The following is a 19567-nucleotide window of genomic DNA, read 5'->3' as shown; positions in this document are numbered from 1 at the left end:
CTTTGCAATCAGCCTTGTTCTTTAGAAATGCCCATCTATAGAGCTCAGAATTTTTTCATGCCTAGTGATTTCTATCCTTGTATGTTGTGCTAAGGCAGCAGTCAAAAACATTGCTGAAACAAAAGTGCACCCACACAGCTCCATCCATCCATCCATCCATCCATCCATCCATCCATCCATCCATCCATCCATCCATCCATCCATCCATCCATCCATCCTTTCAAGTGTGATGAGTTGGAGTCTTAGTAGAAGTAGTAGTAGGTTCTGGAACTGCTGAGTGCTATCTGTGCAATAATTGTCCTGTAATGTTTAATACAAGATTCTTATTCTGTATCTCGCTGCATTTAAAGCCTGAACCTCTTGTCACTGAAGTCAGAATAGAAAGAAAAACATAGTTTTCCTCTTAACAGGAATAACAGTCTTAAGTGTGCAGAAAAAATGTAGAAATAGGATTCAAATACACTGTGAACATTTGAAACTCAGCAAGTAAATAGTTGCTTTTAATCTTTTAATTTTGTTGTTGTCTATCATGATGCTGCTGTTATCAAATTGAAATCTACACCTTACTGAGAGAGAAAAATCCATTGCCCCAATAATAGGGGTAATTTTCACATAAATAAAATAAAATTTTTTTAAATCATGTGGGTATACTGGACTAACAGCCAGCTTTGGTGCATAATCTGACCTTGTGTTCATCATCGTAGAATTGTTCAGGTTGGAAAAGTCTAATAGTATTGTTGAGTCCAGCCATTAAGCCAGCTACCACTATGTTCACTACTAAACCCTGTTCCTAAGTGATAAATTCACACTTAATTTGAACATTTTTAGTAATGGTGGTTCCACCACTGCCCTGGGCAGCCTATTCCAGTGCCTGACCATCCTTTCAGTTAAGAAGTTTTTCCTGATATCCAGTATAAACCTTGCCTGGCACAATCTGAAGCCATTTCCTTTTATTGTGTCTCTGCTTGTCTGGGGCTTTTCAGGCAGGGCTAGAGAATCATAAGGTCCCCCCTGAGCCTCCTTTTCTCCAGGACAAACACCCCCAGCCCCCTCAGCTGCTCCTCACAGCACTTGTGCCCCAGAGCCTGCCCCAGCTCCATTGCCCTTCTCTGGGCTCTCTCCAGCCCCTCAGGGCCTTTCCTGCAGTGAGGGCCCAGCCCTGGACACAGCACTGGAGCTGTGGCCTCAGCAGGGCCCAGCACAGGGGGACAATCCCTGCCCTGGCCCTGCTGGCCACAGCATTGCTGATCCAGGCCAGGATGCCATTGGCCTTCTTGGCCACCTTGGTTCATGTCACTAGCACCCTAAGCAGCTTTCCAGTTACTCTGTTCCCAGCCTGTGGAACTGCCTGGGGTTATTGTGACCCAAGGGTGGGACCTGGGACTTGAGTCATGACTGCATTCAGACCAAAGGGTTATCTAAATGCCAGTGTCAGGTCAGATGTTTGAGGGATCAGGTGCTGCTGTGGTGTTTAGTCATGTAATTTCAATTAAAGATACACATTTTTCTATGGTTATCATTCTTTTTTCCTGGTGAATTTGTGATGAAGCAGTAGCACATTGACAGGATGCATGGGTATTGATGTGCATAATATAACTGTGTGGAGGCAGAGCTAGGATTATGACTTTCTACTTTTGCATACCAGGCTTACTGAGTGAGTCCCATGAAGTACTGTAATAATTCTGTCATTTGTATAAGCACTGGCAGTGTGCTTAGTATTATACAATTTGAAGTGTGTCTTGTTTTCCTAAATAATACGTGGTATTTTATATAACTGTAACACATTGTGTATATATGATGTGTTATCTGTTTCACTGAAAATACCAATGTAATTTCACCTTTTGTGAAGGTGAGGCTATGTCTTTAATAGCACTACTAGCTGAAGATATACTGAATGCTTTTAAAGGTTCAGAAATTGGGGTCTAGCAGTTTGTAAAGACTGACATTCTGTTTCTCTTTCCTGCAGGTGGACCATACAGTGGCTTAGGTGAAGTCATCCATCGAGAGAGTGTTCCAATGCACACATTTGCCAAGTATCTCTTCACCTCTCTCCTACCTCATGATGCTGAATTGGCATACAAAACTGCACTGAGAGCCATGCGGTACGTATTCATGAGTTATCTAAAAAGAGCACAAGTAGTAGATGTGAAAAGGGGGAAAAGGTTTGGTAAACAAGACCTAGTCTCTTTTCCTAAAATATGCATTCTTCCATTCAAGGAGTCAAGGAGGTACTGTTTTGGTTCTGTCATCCATAAAGTAAATGGTACTTGTAGTAACTATATTGTAATAATTTGTAAATGTCCAATTAGTGTTTATTTATACTTGTAAAACTGGATTTTCTGTTTCAGATACTTCTAGAATCCCACACCCTGGGCACAAGGTTTTGTGTTATAAAGCCACTTTAGCATATCAATTCTCTCACCCATGTGGTTGTGTGTGCATGATGATATTGGTAATGAAATAAGGAAAGAGGTATTTTACCATAAGCCTCAGGATTGTTTGCTGCTTAGTCTGCTCAGCAGGACAATTTGTTTCACTCACCTTCTTTATAAATTGACTCTCACCAATAGATTTGAGTGGTGTAGTGAGAGCCTTTGTGTTGTTTAGTGCTTCATAACATCTTAACCTCTTCTGAGTGAATGCTGGGATCTAAACAGAGTAAATCCAATGACAGCAAAATGTCTGGTGTGCATCCCATTTGTCTACAGCAATCAGGAAAAAGATGTTTCTCAGGCAGTGTTCGGTGTGTGCTGTCTCAGGACTGGTCAGATTGGTAATGATATCTAAGAAAAAACTTCTGAATGGGTTTTCAGGGACCTAAATGATCATAGATAAAACTGTTGTCCACCTAGAGTTCAGGGAAGAAAGTGGTCCCATCTGAATGTCTGCTCACTGTCAAGAACGTAGTGGTTGATAGTTGGCAAAGAATAGCCACAACTGAGCACTAAAAGTGGTCAAGTCTTAGATTATAAAAAAGAAAAAATGTTGAGTTTTCCTGGTCATTATCACCAAGCATGATTGCACAGTGATTGAGGGACGTCCTATCCACGTGAAGAGTGTTCAGCTTCATCAAACAGATTATGTCTGTATGGCTTGGAGGTGTTTATTCTGGAGCTACTCTCTCTAAAAAGCTAAACAGGGAGAAAATAATTATTGTGTTCAAAGGACTAAATGGGAGGCCCTGCGTAAGAGCAAAATATAGCTGTCAGTTTAAGCCAAGGGTCTGCTTAGCCTGTTGGGTGTTTTTCTGCCTCCAAGAATGTCTAGTAATGGATGTTATGGGAAGAGTCTAAAAAATGTGAAGAGTGACCATGCATACTTGCTGGTTACAGTTAGCATTTTAGGAAATAGATTGAGAAGACAAAAGTACATTACTGATGAACTATTGAGAACATTAAAATGTGTGATCAGAAAGCTACACTGGGCCACTTAGGGTTTACTAGTCTTCTTTTATCTCAAGGTAAGTACATGAATTACTGATTATATCAGAACAGGAAGATATTACAAAATATCATGCCGGTCTTTGGTTGGTTTTGTTTTGTTTCATTGTTTGTTGTTCCTTTGGTTGGTTTGGTTGTGTTTAGTGTGGTTTTGGTTTTTTTTTAAGGAAAAAAGTTAATTATTTTGTAAAACATACTTGTTGTGTATTTACTTTGAGTTACTACCTTACAGTATGTCTCAAGAGGTAGAGTTTGTATGGATTTTTACTCCTTAAACTAAACTATTGAAGTGATCCTCCAAGGCTGAAGTATTCATCCATCAGCAGCTTCCTGACTGCCTCAGTGAACATGGAGTCAATATCCAGTTTCATTTGAACAAGGATTTGCCCAGAAACCAGTCATAACTGAAAAAATCTTTTTTGTGAAGTTTCCTTTCTCAACTGGAAAAACTAACAAGACACTGAAAGATCCAAATGATGAAATCTCCAGTTAGTCTTGGGTAGCTCCAGCCCTCATTTGCTATAAAGCTGTCATCTCAACCAAAGAAATGACTTCTTAAATAGACCAGTATAAGAAGGAATTGTTGTTTTGTTTCCATCTGGTAAAATCACAGGAGACATCAGTGCAATCAGGGCTATTTTCCATCCATAGCCATTTTTTCATCACTTTATAAGACAGATAAAGGTTCAGCCCTAGACAGTAATCTTTCTTTTTGCAGTTTGATATTTGGCACTCTTCAGAAATGTGGGCTGCTGTCTTGAATGGTGGTGGTGGCAGATTTAGACGCTTTCTATTCCATGTCTCTCTGCATTCTTCTGCACTTCTTAAATTCTCCTGAAGAAGGATGATTATTCTTTCCATTCACGCCAGAATGTTAGTTCAGTGAATAAGGACTCCCAATACAAACCAAATGAAAAAGTAATATAATACTGCTTTGAGGAGACAAGAATAAAGCAAACATGAAGATTGAATGTGTATCTCATGGCTGAGAAGTTGAATGGGTCAGAAGATAAAAACTTGAACATCTTGTCTTCCATGGGAGGAAGGAAGTGGCTGTGGCAAGGACAGAAATCCCATGTGGAAGTTAGTAAAGGCATTGCATGGAAATCTGTACAGCTGCTCATGCTTTTAGAAGTGAAGCATTTCCTCACATTTATTAAAGAAATTAATTTCCCAAGACCCCAGGTAGTTGCTCTTCAGATAGAAGTGTTCAGTGTCAGTCTGCATGGGTCAATTACCCATGGCAGCTCAGGAGTATTTAACCTTCCTGTATTCAGAAATACTTGTTGCTGTTTAGTTTTTTGAGTCCTATTTTAGTGTATGGAACTCTTAATATGAAATAAAAGGAAACTGAGACCAGAAAGCCTTTCATGTATGCACCTCAGGTCTGCAAGGACAGAGTTGTGCAGTCCTTGATGGTCATTTCTATTTAGTTTTCTGCTTCAGGACTGAAACATATGGAGCATAGCCTTGGAAAACATGGATCTGCAGTTGACTGCTCACTTGAATGTTTGGCTTAGTTTGGTTTGATCCTTTGTTAAGCCTGAATTTCAGCCAGGCTTTGGGACCCAGACTTCAATGGTGATGTTTATTCACAAGGTAGCTTTGCTAAAACCTAACTAAATAATTGATATTTCAAAGGAAAAAAAAAAAAGGTTAAGAATGCTAAATCTACATGTGGTTTTCTGGTGTTCCCTAACCTTGCCAAAATTGTGTGAATGCCACCAATTCACAGCAGCACATCTTTTCACAGCAGAAGAGCACATAAGCTGGCAGTTAAATGCAAAGTGACAAAAGATTTCTCCAAAACAGCCTTTCTTTCATGCTTTTTGGCTGTTTACTCTTACTCATAACCTACTAATCCCTTTCTTAATTTAATAGTTAGGATCTTTTCTGTTCACTGAAGCTATCTCATAATGCATCTCTGCAACCTCAGTCTATGCTTGGAAAAAATCAGCTTTAGAATATATTTATGAAGAGGTGTCTTTGTGACGCTGGAGAATAGATTTGATTTGATACAAGAGTTTTTTTCCTATTTTACTTACATGTGTGTGATAGTTATTTGGGTGGTGTGTTGTATTTTTAAGTGCCTGCTAGATGCCTTTCCATATATTCAAAATTACCCTTCTCAGTGAATGTTTTAAGTATATTATTATGCTGTATTATTATTTTACTAATATATCATATGCTTCAGGAATATAAAAAAAAAAAACCTGATGGAAGTCAAATCCATCTTAATGCAAAAAAAACCCCAACATACTCCACAGCTACTTACAGAACTTAGGTATTTGTTTAATTATAAGAAATTGTAACTTACATTTAAATGGGCTTATTCTATAAGAAATAGTCTATCACTGAAAAAAACACAATGCATTGGATTTTCAGTGTTCGGTAGTTGCAGTTTTGTGGACAAAGAGATGCAACTTCCTTGATCGTCACAGATCACTTCCTTCTAAATAATCCCATGCATATGAAAGCTGGTAGAAACAGACCTCAGATACTAAGAGACATCAAGAAGCTAAGCACTGGAAAAGCTTTTCTTCTGGACATGGCCTTATTGCTATTTATTTAACCATTCATATGCTGAAACTATGCTTAACTGTATTTAAAAAAAAAGCCTATTTTTGTACTGATTTATAGAGTTGCTGATGTACCGTCAGTATTTAGTGTATTGCAAGGGCAGTAAGGTTATATTTTTGCGGTGGGCTGTCATTTGGGTTGTAGTAGTCAACAACACGTTAATTTGAAATTTTTAAGTATGAATGCTCCTTGTTGGGTAAGACTGTTGTTGATTGATGAATACTTAATGAGAAAATGGAGTCTGAAAGTCATATTAAAGGAAACTGACTCTCTGTCATTGCTGTTTGGGACCCTAACATCTGATTAGGGTACATTATAAAATACTGGTAGGTTAAAAATGCCTATTGATATAGGAAAGTTTGGCAAATGAACTTTTGAGATTCCGCAAGAAGAGAAGTGGTTTTCCAATTTTTTTTTTCTGAAACTGTAAAAACATATTTCATAGACAATACCAAGTATTCTTGCAGCTTTAGTTTAGCTCATGAGCAACCAAATGTAATAGTGGTTTAATGAAAGAAGATTTCTTTCTTATTTCAGGTTGCTGGTACTGGAATCCACAGCTCCTTCAGGAGACCTGTCCCGCCCTCACCACATCGCATCTGTTGTTCCAAACCGGTATCCCCGCTGGTTCACCCTAAGTCATATCGAATCCCAGCAGTGTGAGCTGGCATCAACCATGCTAACAGCAGCCAAAGGTACATTGCTGTCAGTTATGTGCTCAACTAAATGTGTGCTTTTAATATTGCATGGGTAAACAGATCATAATACTCATGCTTAGAAGTCCAGATCATAGTCTGGCAACAGTTTGAAATGGGCACAACAAACTGAACTGGCTTAAATCTGTGATGTAACTTTCTAGCATAGTAGTTAATTTAGTTATTGGGTAGCTAGATAAACTTGGTATGAGGCCGATGAGACAGCTTTTTATTCTCCTGATACATGACTTTGACTGTGAGACACAGAAGTGGACAAGTCAGTTCCAAAATTCACAAATCAGAGTGACTTTTGGCCCCATGCTGCACTAACACCTTCAGATAGAGCAGTTTGTGGTCTCTTATATCTTTCATTCATATGCAATTTAATTATAGAAGGTTTCTAAAAACAGAGTGTGTGTAGTTGACACATCATACTATTGCATAGCATGTCAGGCTCAGATATAATGGACCTCTGGGTGTTTTGAGAGCTTGTTCCATTTTGATGATTCTGTTTACACCTTGCAGGTGATGTTCGGAGACTGGAAACAGTGTTAGAATCCATCCAGAAAAATATCCACTCCTCATCACACATCTTCAAGCTTGCCCAGGATGCATTTAAAATAGCCACACTCATGGACAGCTTGCCAGACATAACTCTTCTGAAAGTTTCTCTGGAGTTGGGTCTTCAGGTATTTCCCTCATTTGTTGTTATTATAATAGAAGAAAGAAATTTGATGCAGTGTTGGTGCATGTAGCTTTTAAGCACAGGAAAGGATATTGTCTTTGGGCTCTGTCTGGACTTGGTTTTAAGTTTTATTTTTTACTACGAGGCCTAGTGTACTAGTAAACACAGACCAAGAATCTGCACAGTCCCTTTGTGCCATTCAAGTGGAAGGTAGAGCTGATATTTGTTGGCTGCACTCTTCTGTTCAGGGCTGAGGGAGGACCGGTGTGGTGGATTCAGGATTTTATGTAGGACTGGGTAGAAAGTAAAATTACTCTGCTTGCTGGAAATGCACTGTATTTTCTGCATGGTTTTCAGGGTTTTTTCCATTTTCTTTTTCTTCCTTTCCCCTAAAAAATGAGAATTGATACATGCTTGTTGAAAGCCAAGGTCAACCATAATGACTGGTTGCTAAGGCAGAACATGTTGGCACCAGCCTTCTCACTTCCATCAACATCCTGTACTCCACAAGCTGTGGTATAGTCAGAAGCCTCTGAGTGTGCTTGAGGTGTACAAGTACTGCAGATCAGTTTTCAGGCTCTGAGGAGAGACTTTGCAAGCGAAAAGGAGCCAGACAAGTAGTGAATATTACCTGACACTTTTGAATGTTAGAGTTTACGCAGTTCATTTCAACAAAAACAAATATCTCCATCCCTCCTAAGAGAATTCTTGTAAATTCATGTGAAGATCAGAAAACCATTTATTACTTTGGTTCAGTAAATAAAGCTCCAAAGACTTCTGGGGAAAGTATATTTTCCCAGTTGCTTCTTATGCTGAAGAAAGGTACTAAAATCTTTAATTAAAAAGCTGAGAGTTCTGTATGCTTTGTTAGGCTTTCATATTTCCATGGTCACTGTGGAAATCTGTTTGTTTCATTTGCCTTAAATGTTTATGTGAGAGAGAGAAAAATCCTTACAATTGACCTGTGCGTCACCTCAAGTTTTCACCAAGTATCTTCAATGGCAACAGAACACTTTGGGTATTCATGGATACTCTTTTTGTGGTTGACAGTGTCATCAGAGTATCTTCAGCGTGATCTAGTGAAAGTAATGTCACAAACCCAACAAACTGGAACTGTTGTAGAATTTGCCCACTGTTCTGTTCCAAGCTTAAGCAAAGGTGTTTTAAGAATCTTAAAGATTTGTTTTCCAGAAGGAAGATGCATAGCAGTGTAATTTCCAGCGATTTCCAGCTGTGTAGTTTCTTACAGTAAGGCTTTTCCTGCAAGAAACAGTGTCAGCATTGTTTCTAGTGGCCTATAGATGATTCCCCCTTCTTTCTTCCTCAACTTAATTGTAATTAGGTTGTCTTTGTTCAGTATCCAGTACCTGACTACTTACCACAATTTTATGCCCTGGAATATCACACGATGATTACCGATATACTTGTGCATAGAGGGAGGAGATGTTACATAATTTAATTTCAATAATTGGTAGTTGATTGTTGGTTTTTGTTGCTTGGGAGAAGGCTTTTTTATGGAATAGGGTTTTTTCTTGCCTCCAGATAAAACAGTCTCCGTCCTCTATCCTTGAAGGGTCTGCAGTTGGAATTACTCTCTGTATGCTGTTCAAAAATACCCAATCAGTGTTTTTCACATTGTCTGACATATCAGTTGAAAAAGAGGAAATGGAGAGAGCAAGAGGCTGCCATTTTTAACTCCAGTGTGTTTGAATACTTTAAAATCCCTATCTGTTTGTCTATGGCCTTGGTTTGCAACTTAAATTTTATTTTGTTTGTGTTCTTTTAACAGGTGATGCGGATGACGCTGTCAACGTTGAATTGGCGACGGCGGGAAATGGTGAGGTGGTTGGTAACATGTGCAACAGAAGTAGGTATGTTCTGAAATGTTTCTCTTGTCAGCTGCTCTTACAGGGCTTGATCTTCCTTGTCAACACCCAGTTTCTGCAAATGCCTCCCACTTCATTTTCATCTCTAAAATTCCTTTGGTGAGAGCACATTATGGCAGTGATTAGTGGGTGTTTTTAGGCACAAAGCAAGTGAGACAATAGTTGAGTAATGCAGTATGACTGCTTTCCCCCATAAGCTGGAGGTGTGCATAACCTATGGGAAGCATACCCAAAATACTCAATACAGAAGTGGGAAATCAGTGCTCTCTCAAGTAGCCTGTTTGGATCATTTTGGGCTTTGCTGTAGATTTCCTGCCTGTCTTCATGAGGCATCTCATAAATCTTCTGTGTTAAGGTTTACCATGACTGCATTAAAACCAGTATAGCTGTTAAAAGAACAATCAAAAATCAGCAGCAATGCCAATGGGAACAATTTAAGTACTTATGATAATGGAGCCATTTTAATTGTCAGTAAAGGTATTTCTGGAGAGCATGTTTTTTGTTGTATTTTTTCCTTCTTCATATATCTGAGTTGGATTGTATTGCACAGATGCTTCTTGAGTTTCAGAACTTAGGAAGATTGCTGCTGCTTGTTCTCTAGATTAATTCATTCTTTGTTTTATGCTTAGCTGGCCATATATTGTTGTCAATAGCATGGGGAAATAGAGCTTACCTATGTATGCTGTCCGCCAGAAAGTGGTTTGTGTCTGCAGATTTTCATGCAATGCTCTTGTTTTATTGCTTTTCTATCTTTGCTAAGGTAATTTTTGCTGAGGTTATCTTACAGATATTAGTGCCTGAGTGTTATTTTGTGCAGCTGCATCTCAGCAAATTAAATACTGGATTTAAAATTTCTTCAAATTGGTTTACGTATTCTAATAGAAGTGTCCTGTAAAGAACCTAAAATGTTGTCCAAAGTACTCTTTAGACTTAATCAACACAGTAAAGAATCAATATGGTAATGCTAGGAATCTGTTTATTTAATTGAAGATACTGTATTCTCTGGCTATGCTGGTTTGCTGCAAATGAGTGGTGGGGTGCATGGAAAGCATTAGAGTCCTGCAGAGAAAATAAAGACCTTTGTTTGTGGTTTAGGTGGGCTCACAAGTGTGTGTAAACTGCCTCTAGCAATAAGGCACTCCAGTTAATTCTAGGTTTAACTTATGGAACCCATCAGTCAGTGTTTCCTCCGCCTGCGAAACACACTGGGAATACAGTGGCACTGAGAAATATAATATGCAGTAGTTCATATTGCTCATTGTATTCCTCTAATAAGGATCTTGATGATCATGTATTTGCAAATTTGATTGCTTTAAGGTGTGCTTAATAAGTTATGCTAAGGTATGCCTTGGTGTTCCCTTAAGAAAGCCTTTCCGCCTACTTTTCACATGTGCTGTGCCTTGAGATTTACAGTGAGAAAAGAGGTTGCAATTGCCGTGGTGTGCAAGGTGAGGGCTGCTTTTGAGTGAGATGATGAGACTAAATGAGCCCGAATGTTTTACCCAAATTGTCTTAAGTAAAACAGCTCAGCTGTCACAACAGGAGATTAAAACTTATCTTGCAGGCTATTTTTGTTGTTTTCTGGGTTTATGTGATTGCTACAGAGTTTGTACAGTAGTCTTAGATTTAATGTTCTTTTCTAGCCATGCTGTCTGTGAGCCTTTCTTGCTGGGTTGTACTGGTAACCTCTTAGACTTTGTGGGAAGTATAATCTGCTGAACATCTCTATCTGCTGGGTTTTATCAGTTGTGACTAATCCTTTCTTTCTCTCCCCCAGGTGTTTACGCACTGGATAGTATCATGCAAAATTGGTTTACACTTTTCACTCCAACAGAAGCCACTAGTATTGTTGCTACGACAGTGATGTCCAACAGCACCATTGTCCGTCTGCATCTGGACTGCCATCAGCAGGAGAAGCTGGCTGGCAGTGCTAGGACGCTTGCTCTACAGTGTGCCATGAAGGATCCTCAAAACTGTGCCCTTTCTGCACTGACCCTATGTGAAAAGGATCACATAGCTTTTGAGACCGCTTACCAAATCGTTCTAGATGCTGCTACAGCTGGCATGAGCTACTCGCAGCTTTTTACCATAGCACGATACATGGAGCACCGTGGTTACCCCATGCGGGCCTACAAGCTGGCCACCTTGGCCATGACACATCTCAACCTGAGTTACAATCAGGACACACACCCTGCCATTAATGACGTTCTGTGGGCATGTGCGCTCAGCCACTCCCTTGGGAAAAATGAGCTAGCAGCTATAATACCTCTGGTAGTCAAAAGTGTCAAGTGTGCAACAGTACTGTCAGACATTTTGCGTAGGTGTACTTTGACCACTCCTGGCATGGTGGGACTTCATGGAAGAAGGAACTCTGGTAAGCTCATGTCACTGGACAAAGCCCCTTTACGGCAACTCTTGGATGCCACGATCGGAGCCTACATTAATACAACTCATTCACGTCTCACTCACATCAGCCCACGACACTATAGTGAGTTTATAGAGTTCCTCAGCAAGGCACGAGAGACCTTCCTAATGGCTCATGATGGTCACATCCAGTTTACACAGTTCATTGACAACCTAAAACAAATCTACAAAGGCAAAAAGAAACTGATGATGCTGGTTCGTGAACGGTTTGGTTGATGAAAATGCGTGAATGGGGGACTGGGGGGGAGGGGTGGTTTGTTTTTACTTGAGCCTGCCTTTGTATCCTTTTTAACTTAAAGAAACAGAGCCACACCGGTATTATATGTGTATAGTTATATTGAGTTTGCAAACTGAACTGTCATGTTGTGAAAGTTTGTGTGTTTAATTTTTTTTTCTTTTTTCTGTTTTGTAAGAGAGAGAGGTTAAAAAGGTTTGGTTTACACTTTTCTGTTGTATAACGAATTCAGAATAAAGTTTAAGGTAGTAAGTATATGTTGTCAAGTGGCAAAAGCCCACATTGCTCTCCCTGTTCTTTCTGTATATGTTCACAGCCTCAAAAACAAACATATATTGCAATGGCTTTAAAAACCAAACAAAACACCTCCATCCTGTGATAAGTACCTCGAATGGATTCAGCTTTACTTCTTTGTAACTCATCCTTACATTTCAGCATATTTAAACAAACCAACAAATGAGATACTAATAGTTAAAAGGCTGACCACGTGGCTTTGCAGTGCTGTTCATCCAGAAGCATGGCACACAATGCTTGTGCATGTGGAAACTTAGCGACTGTCAACATACATTCTCAGGGATTTAACAAAAAAATTAAAAAAAGAATGAGAGCATTTATTGTACTGTATATATATTATAGTATATGTCTGAATATTGAAAAATATAACATTAACTAATTTATAAAAAAATCTATGTAATGCAAAATACTTGAAGCTGCAGTAGCTTGGTTTTAAACAGAAAAAAACCTATCAGAAGGACTACAGTACACCTTGCTTCAGGGTTGGCTCAGGTGGTGAACTATATGCTGGGCATCTATGCAGAGCCACCTTTTGGATTGCATGGTTGGACTGATACCTATTGGGGAAAATTTTATATATATATATATTTATACAACCTGTGTATACATATATATGTATACACACATACACACATGCTTGTAACAGGCACTATAGTAAAGAGGGACAACAAAAATACACAGCCAGAGCAGCAAGCCTTAGCATTAAGAATACAGTATGCCAGAATTGGGGTTTGTGCCTCATAGCCTAGAAGACTTAAAGAATATCCTTTTTGACACAAAACGCAAAATGTTTTCCAAAATTATTGACATGATACGTAACGCCTTTGCAGTGAGCTAATAATAAGCTAACCTTTGTGCACAAATAACATATATATATTATATATATATATTCTGCATAGGTATTTTGACTTTGTGCAGGACAGAAAGTTGTGTAGGTATGACTGTTCTACTTTTCAGTTTGTTTTTTTAATATATTTTATTTTCTCTAGAATTACTCAAACAGAAGCAGCCTTCTATCTTGCCTTGTCTTAATGCTTTAAAATAACCAAACTGGAGATCTAACTACCAAACTGTTCATTATATTATTAAATACCAACCTTGGTTACAGTATAGTGTCTTTACTTTAGCTGATGGTTCTGTATCCTTGTGCTTTTTAAAGCAGTTTTTATGTTTTGGTGCAAAAGTTGTCCAGTGTCTCTTGTTCCCTTCATTAGAGAACATGCTAGAGGTATGTTTGTAGGTATTTTTGTTTAGAAAAACTATTTCATGCTCTCCATTTTATTTATTATAATAGGTAAAAAGGTTGTACTTCATCACCCATGTAAACATGCTCATGAAGTTGAAAGTAATTAAGATTTGATACACTGATATCAATTTATTTATGTAACTAAATCACTGTTTTATAAACTTGTTAATGATCAACAATTTTTTTGTTTTGATTAAAATTAGTTTTTTGAAAGTTGATTCTGCCTCCTTTAATGGTGTCTGTTACTGGAATTGAATTGTGTTCATAGATCATGAATGCCCAGCTAACAATTTCACTGCAGTGTGGTGGTATGCAATACAGCCACCAAGCCCAGGAAATAAATGTTGTGTTCCTCAGAGGTTCTGCTGAGGAATCGTAGCTGCTGGTGGAAGATGACCTGCTAAGGAGAGAAAGGGCCAAATGCTGCCTGTATCTGGAGAGGTGTGTTCTGTACATCAAACAGTAAGCCTTGATGTACCATCCTGGTAGGATTCTGGAGGTGTGTGTGGGTGTGTTTCCACTCTGGATTATTTGGGTGGCCATGAGAGTTGAGATGTGCTGTGGCTGTATTCAAGAACAATTATTCCTGTTCATCGACTGGCTTTTCTAAAGTGTTTTGTGTATTTTGAGTCATGCAGCTCATTCCACACAGTGTGAAGTTCTTGCTCATCAGCTGATAGGTGATATTTCTATTTTTTGGAGCCCTTACTCCATAGGAACTGTGTGAATTTTTGAACCCTTGGAGAATAATGGAATATGTCATTGTTGCAAAATGAAGAGGAGTTTTCTGCTTTACCACTATTTAATCTATTTAATCATCTTAGGAATGTTATTTGATGTCATATTTGATCTGATAATTTTCAATTCTTTTCTTTTTTTTTTTAGTGTCTTCAGCTGAAAAGAGAATTAGTATGCAGCATCAACTAACAGAGGTACCAGTCTAACCATGAATTCTGACAGTGAGGCTTGCGTCACTGAAGATTAAGAAGGAAAAGGTCTGAATCTTTGTATAACTTGTCATGTAAAATATGAGTCTTTTACCAAGTCTTGCTAACAGCTGAGATGTCCTGACCTAATTGTGCTAACACTCAGTGACATTCTGTGACTTCAATTCCTTCCAAGTATTGAATTTTCATTACATTTTTGGTTCAGTACTTTGTCTCAGATTAATTACCTGTCATGGGCAGTAGCACAGGAAGGAAAAGAGGAAGTATCACTTCATTTTGTAATAGGGTTTACATGGTTGCTTTTTTTTGTGGATGTTTTAGTTGTTTTGGTTTTTTTCTAATTTTACAAATAATGCCACAGTAGGGATAATTCTGGATTATTTAGATTGCAAAATTGAAGCCTTTTTTGAAGACCAGGCGTTAGAATTAAATGCAGTCATGGTAGTTATCACTTGGTTTGGACAAGCACATGGCTGCTTCTTGCAGAACTGATGGAATCCTATTTGGCTTATTTTCATGACTGAGTAAAATCTCTTCTGTGCCTGCACTGGTACTGTACAGTGCAGTTCATACCACGTTACAAGCCCTCAAGGACTAACAGACTTGGCCAGTCTCTCTAGTAAACATGTCTCAGTATGTCCTGTCCTTGGTTTGTGAAGGTAGGAGGAACCACCAAATAAAGAAAGGCTGGAGGGCTCTTGCTAGAGGATTTCAAAAGTCTGAAAGTCACCCTTTAATATTTCTTTAGTGTTCTGTCAAATTAGTTCAAGCTTTTCCTTTCAGTTTTGGTTTGGTTTGGTTTTTAGCAGTTCAGATTTCCATGTAGGTGAGTGTAAGTAACAAGTGCAGCAAAACTGAGGTGCTGCTTACATGGAAATTTTGTCTTCTGAGGTGTAGTTAGAGTGAATTTGCAGTGATTTGTATTCACTGAGATGCCTTCATCTCAGTGATTTTGTAAAAATTGGGGGTTTTTACTGAAAAATTATACAACCTTCCATTTCTGCTTTAAAAACAAAAGTTATGAGAGTTCATCTCACTTTAATGGAGAATATTATTTGGAAAAGTAGCAGTATAGCTGATACCTTTACCTGAAGTAAGAAGCTTCATACCCTCAGGTCTTCTCTTGCTCTGCAGTTTTGACTAAAGTATTCAGAGACAAATATTTTTCCACTATTTTTAATTCTTGCCCCGTGTAAAGTGTGTACTTAGTGCAAGGATAAGTGGAAAAACAAGGAACATAAACCACAAAGTGTTTTGCTAGCTCTTGCATTGCAACAGGCAAGACTATACTGTTCACTGTATGAATATGAAATGAAAGGCTTTGTAAGAATCTTAATTGGAGAGACAACAAAGTGTCAGAGCTTTCCTTGTAGAGGAGGTTGCTGGGATCTGCCTCCTGTGGAGAAGTGTGCTCTCCATATTGCACATGGGAAGGTAACTCTTGCCTCTGCTAATACCCTGGGCAATCAGTGTCAAGTAGCACCTACTTGTCAGCTGAAATGTTTGCAGTCCATCTTTATGGTGTTTTCTGTGTCCCTGCTTCTACTAAAAATAGAGAATTGTGTGCTCTGAGAAAAAGAATCTGTCTTAAAAAGAAAATCGTGTCCGCTGCTGTATTTGCCGACAACTTCAAGGTCATAGGACCTAAGATTTCTATTAACATATATTGACTACAAAGCACAAGTTATTTCTAAAGCCAACCTTGACTAATTTCCATAGCTTTTTAAGTAGAGAACGATAATGACTAGGAAGTACCACAATCATGAGGCCACCCAATGAGTCATCTTTTGCTGAGTTTTGTAACAAATGCATTTAATTGTTGGGATATTTTTTCTTCCTCTTTAGCCTTTGTCCTTTTGCATATGTCATTTAAAGAGCTGTGTATTTGGAAAAGTGTTTACATGAAAGGTGATGTATTTGTGGTTTGATGATATAAAATGAGCCACAGAGCTCAACCATGGTCCGTGGTGTTGGAAGAATCTGTAGAGCAGTGAATGGGAAGGGCAAGCTGATGCAGGGGCTGGTGACTTCAGTGAGGCCTTAGGGAGCAGCCACAGCTGACGTGCAAAACCAGCACTGTCTGCCTTTCCACCACTCTGACCTTGGAATTGTATGTCTGACCACAGGTAAGTCTTGGCTTGGTGTCTCAGGCATCAAAGGCACATCACTGTTCACAGAAGGATTCTGCAAAGTCAAAAAATGGATGAGGGTGATTAAGGACAGAGCTAAATATTCCTCTGGTGAAGCTGCTGGAATTACATCAAGGCTAGTGTTGGCAGATACTTTTGAGAAGCCTGTTATAAGAAAAAAAGTAACAAGAGAAATAGTGCCAAATTCTGCCTGGTCAGTGGGAAAGAAAAACCATTTGAGGTTTGTGGCCTTTATTTTCAGACAATCTATATTGCATTAAGCAGCATGTCTGCTTGTAACAAGAAAGTGCCTGGCTTTTCCAATTCCCAGGCAAGAGTCAGGCAGATGACAACTCATCTCTTATGAAGTGATGTCCCTGAGGCCTTCTGTGGCCTCTGAGAAGGCAGGCTGTGGGTCAAAGGCTGGCCTTGCTTGAGCCATCTTGCCAATATTTTGAGGAACCCTGAGCAGCACGACCAAACGAATTCAGGGGGAACCCTGAGCAGCACAACCAAACCAATTCAGGAGGCCAAGATTACAACAGAGAAAATTACATAAAATGCTTTCCCAGAAAGATCCCATTTGTTAAACTCTGAACAGCAGTTGGTCACTTAAATGAATGAAAATTGTGGGTTCTGAAGAAAACATGACTTCTTTTGTGCCTCTGATTGATCCATCAAACATGTTTAGTAGATCAGTAGATTATTTTTAAAATATCCCAAATAAACACCAAAATGGAAGACATGTTAACTTGTTCCTGAAATGAGCAAATGTACTTAAGAGGGGAATTTCATCACACTCATACTCTGCCTGTTGCACTGTGAACATGGAGATGTGAAAGGCAGCTCTCACTAACACCGTTGTGACAACCATCACCCCTCTCCAGCTGGTTTTGGTGGGAGAGAGGTAAAGAGATATTTTTGGGTGGTGTTTTCTTTCCTTAGTTTTAGTTTAAAACCTTTTTCTCTCCAGCCACCTGATGACTGATTCCATTTATGGCATAGATGCAGCATGGGAAGACTCTCATAACTCAGGATGTGTTTGCTCCTGTGTGTCAATACAAATGCCTGACCTAGTGCATAATATTTTCTCCAGCAGCCTGCAGTTTCTACATATTACCGGAGGTTGTCTCCACTTCTGTCATGCTGCCAGTTCTGGGGACTTTTAGTTTTGAAAAATGGGCCTCTCCAACCATTCTTGCAAATCTGGAGTCCAATTTAAAACCACTATGTGCTACAAGGCCTTTGGCTTAGCTGCTACTTAGCAATTTAGCAGGTCTTTCATAGTCTTTGTCTAAATTGTTTAATGCGAAACTGAGAAGCCTAATAGACATGTTTGGAAATTTTAATGAGATGATACCAAATACTGAAAAAGAAACTTAAGTATTGCTTTATGGAGTGGTGATTGTAGAGGAAGACTGTACTCAAGAGTTTTCATCTGCTCTGAAACTCTCAGTATTTTATGTTAAGGAAAGTCCATGTGAAGAAGACTTAACTATTTCATAGTGGCTTTGGTTTCACAGCCTGCATTTTCCCAAGTATCACTGTATTCTCCATCCAAAATGACCCAGGACTTTTCCTGTATCTCAGCAATTTGTTTTTTTAATCTCATCAGTCACATGATTCATACAATGTTATGTCATGTTCCTCTAGTAACTGCTGGACTGCATTACCTTAGTGTATTGTTTGTAGAGTAGAGTTTGTCCAGACTGATGGGTTCTCTTTGACTTTGCATGGAAACCTTGAGCCAAGCACTGGTAAGTTACTGCACCTCACAGGTAATTAGGGGCTGTATGTGCTATCCTCATTTGTGGAAGAAGGGGCCATGGCACATGAGGAAGCAATGTGGCACTAACCAGAGTTTGATGTCATTCATTTTGTGAGCATTTGGACTTTGTTGCACAGCAAATGCGGGCAATAAAAGCCAGAAGCTAAAAAGCAATTTTTTTTTAAGGCAGTAATTCACAATATTTGGTCTTTCATCAGAAAGAATAAAGTCAAGAAAACAGTAATTACTGGCAAGAGTTGGAAGTGCATCCGTCGTTAAGCATATGCACTGCCAAGGCACAAATTCTCCACTCCTAGAAAAGTTCCGGTTACCTAGACAGGATAATTTTGTATTTTAGTTGCAAGTTTTTTAACACGCAAATGGTCTATATGCAGTTTGTGAGTGTGTGTGGGAGACCTAATTGGATGACCTAACACTGACTCTGTTGAGCTCAGTATAAAACACTAGTTTATGCAGTTGTTTGTGCTGCTGAATTGGAGAGCAACATGTTTCTGGCACACTTGCCACACTGGCAATCACACTGGCCTATCTCATTGCTCACTCCGCATTACTTACAATACATCTAGGTTATCCATTACCAGCAGCAATCCCAAATCTCTGTTTTCTGGTGATAGGAAATAAAATGAAAAGACATTTCTAGCATTTGGACAGGTGCTTGAGAAGTGCAGCTGCCTTGAGAGCTCTGAGCAGAAGCTTGAGCTTTAGTATCTGCTGAGTTCAGGACCTGAATTTGCTACTAATTTCACAGTGGTTTTGTTTTTGCTGCTACTCAAGTGTGGACTTAGAGGTGAGTGTGTTCAGTGGAGACAAATGTAGACTCACCTTGTGGTGTGGGGACAATGTGTGTGTGTGTATGTGGGTGTCCAAGCCCAAACACGGATATTATCCATGGACCAAAGCTTTTCTTCAGGTATTGCACTTGGGTGAAGCATTTGTGGAACAATGTGTGGACCGTCTGAGTTGGCTAGCTGATACCCATATCCATGAACAGCCTGCAAGGGCATGCTATGGCCAGGCCAGAGGGCAGCAAGGGGAACAAAACAATGAGTCAGCATGTTTGTTTCTGTCCTGAAGTCCATGTCTTGGTAAGCCATGGGCTTAGGAAGCCCTGGAGAAAATGCTTCTTCCTTCTTTTCACTAGTACTAATTGCTTCTCTGCTGTAGAGATGGTGGCAAAGATTTCAGGCAGCAGGTTGATCCCTCTGCATGGCGTGTGA

The 19567-nt window shown here is 39.2% G+C and overlaps 1 protein-coding gene across 2 annotated transcripts in view; it reads left to right on the top strand.

The window, feature by feature from the left end:
- The window catches only part of ZSWIM6 (zinc finger SWIM-type containing 6), a 106669-nt gene extending 94521 nt beyond the window's left edge, over nucleotides 1-12148 (top strand). For both annotated transcript variants that reach the window (XM_058044348.1, XM_058044347.1), the window contains 5 exons: nucleotides 1967-2102; nucleotides 6558-6715; nucleotides 7241-7404; nucleotides 9190-9271; nucleotides 11064-12148. In XM_058044348.1, coding sequence (XP_057900331.1) covers nucleotides 1967-2102; nucleotides 6558-6715; nucleotides 7241-7404; nucleotides 9190-9271; nucleotides 11064-11926 — 1403 coding nt within the window. In that variant the 3' untranslated portion in view covers nucleotides 11927-12148. The remainder of the gene's footprint in view (nucleotides 1-1966; nucleotides 2103-6557; nucleotides 6716-7240; nucleotides 7405-9189; nucleotides 9272-11063) is intronic.
- Nucleotides 12149-19567: the final 7419 nt, after the last annotated feature.

This window comes from Melospiza georgiana, chromosome Z (assembly GCF_028018845.1).
Source record: "Melospiza georgiana isolate bMelGeo1 chromosome Z, bMelGeo1.pri, whole genome shotgun sequence".
NCBI classification, from domain to species: Eukaryota; Metazoa; Chordata; class Aves; order Passeriformes; family Passerellidae; genus Melospiza; species Melospiza georgiana.
The sequence above is the reverse complement of the archived record's forward strand: the minus strand, read 5'-3'. Positions and strand labels throughout refer to the sequence as shown.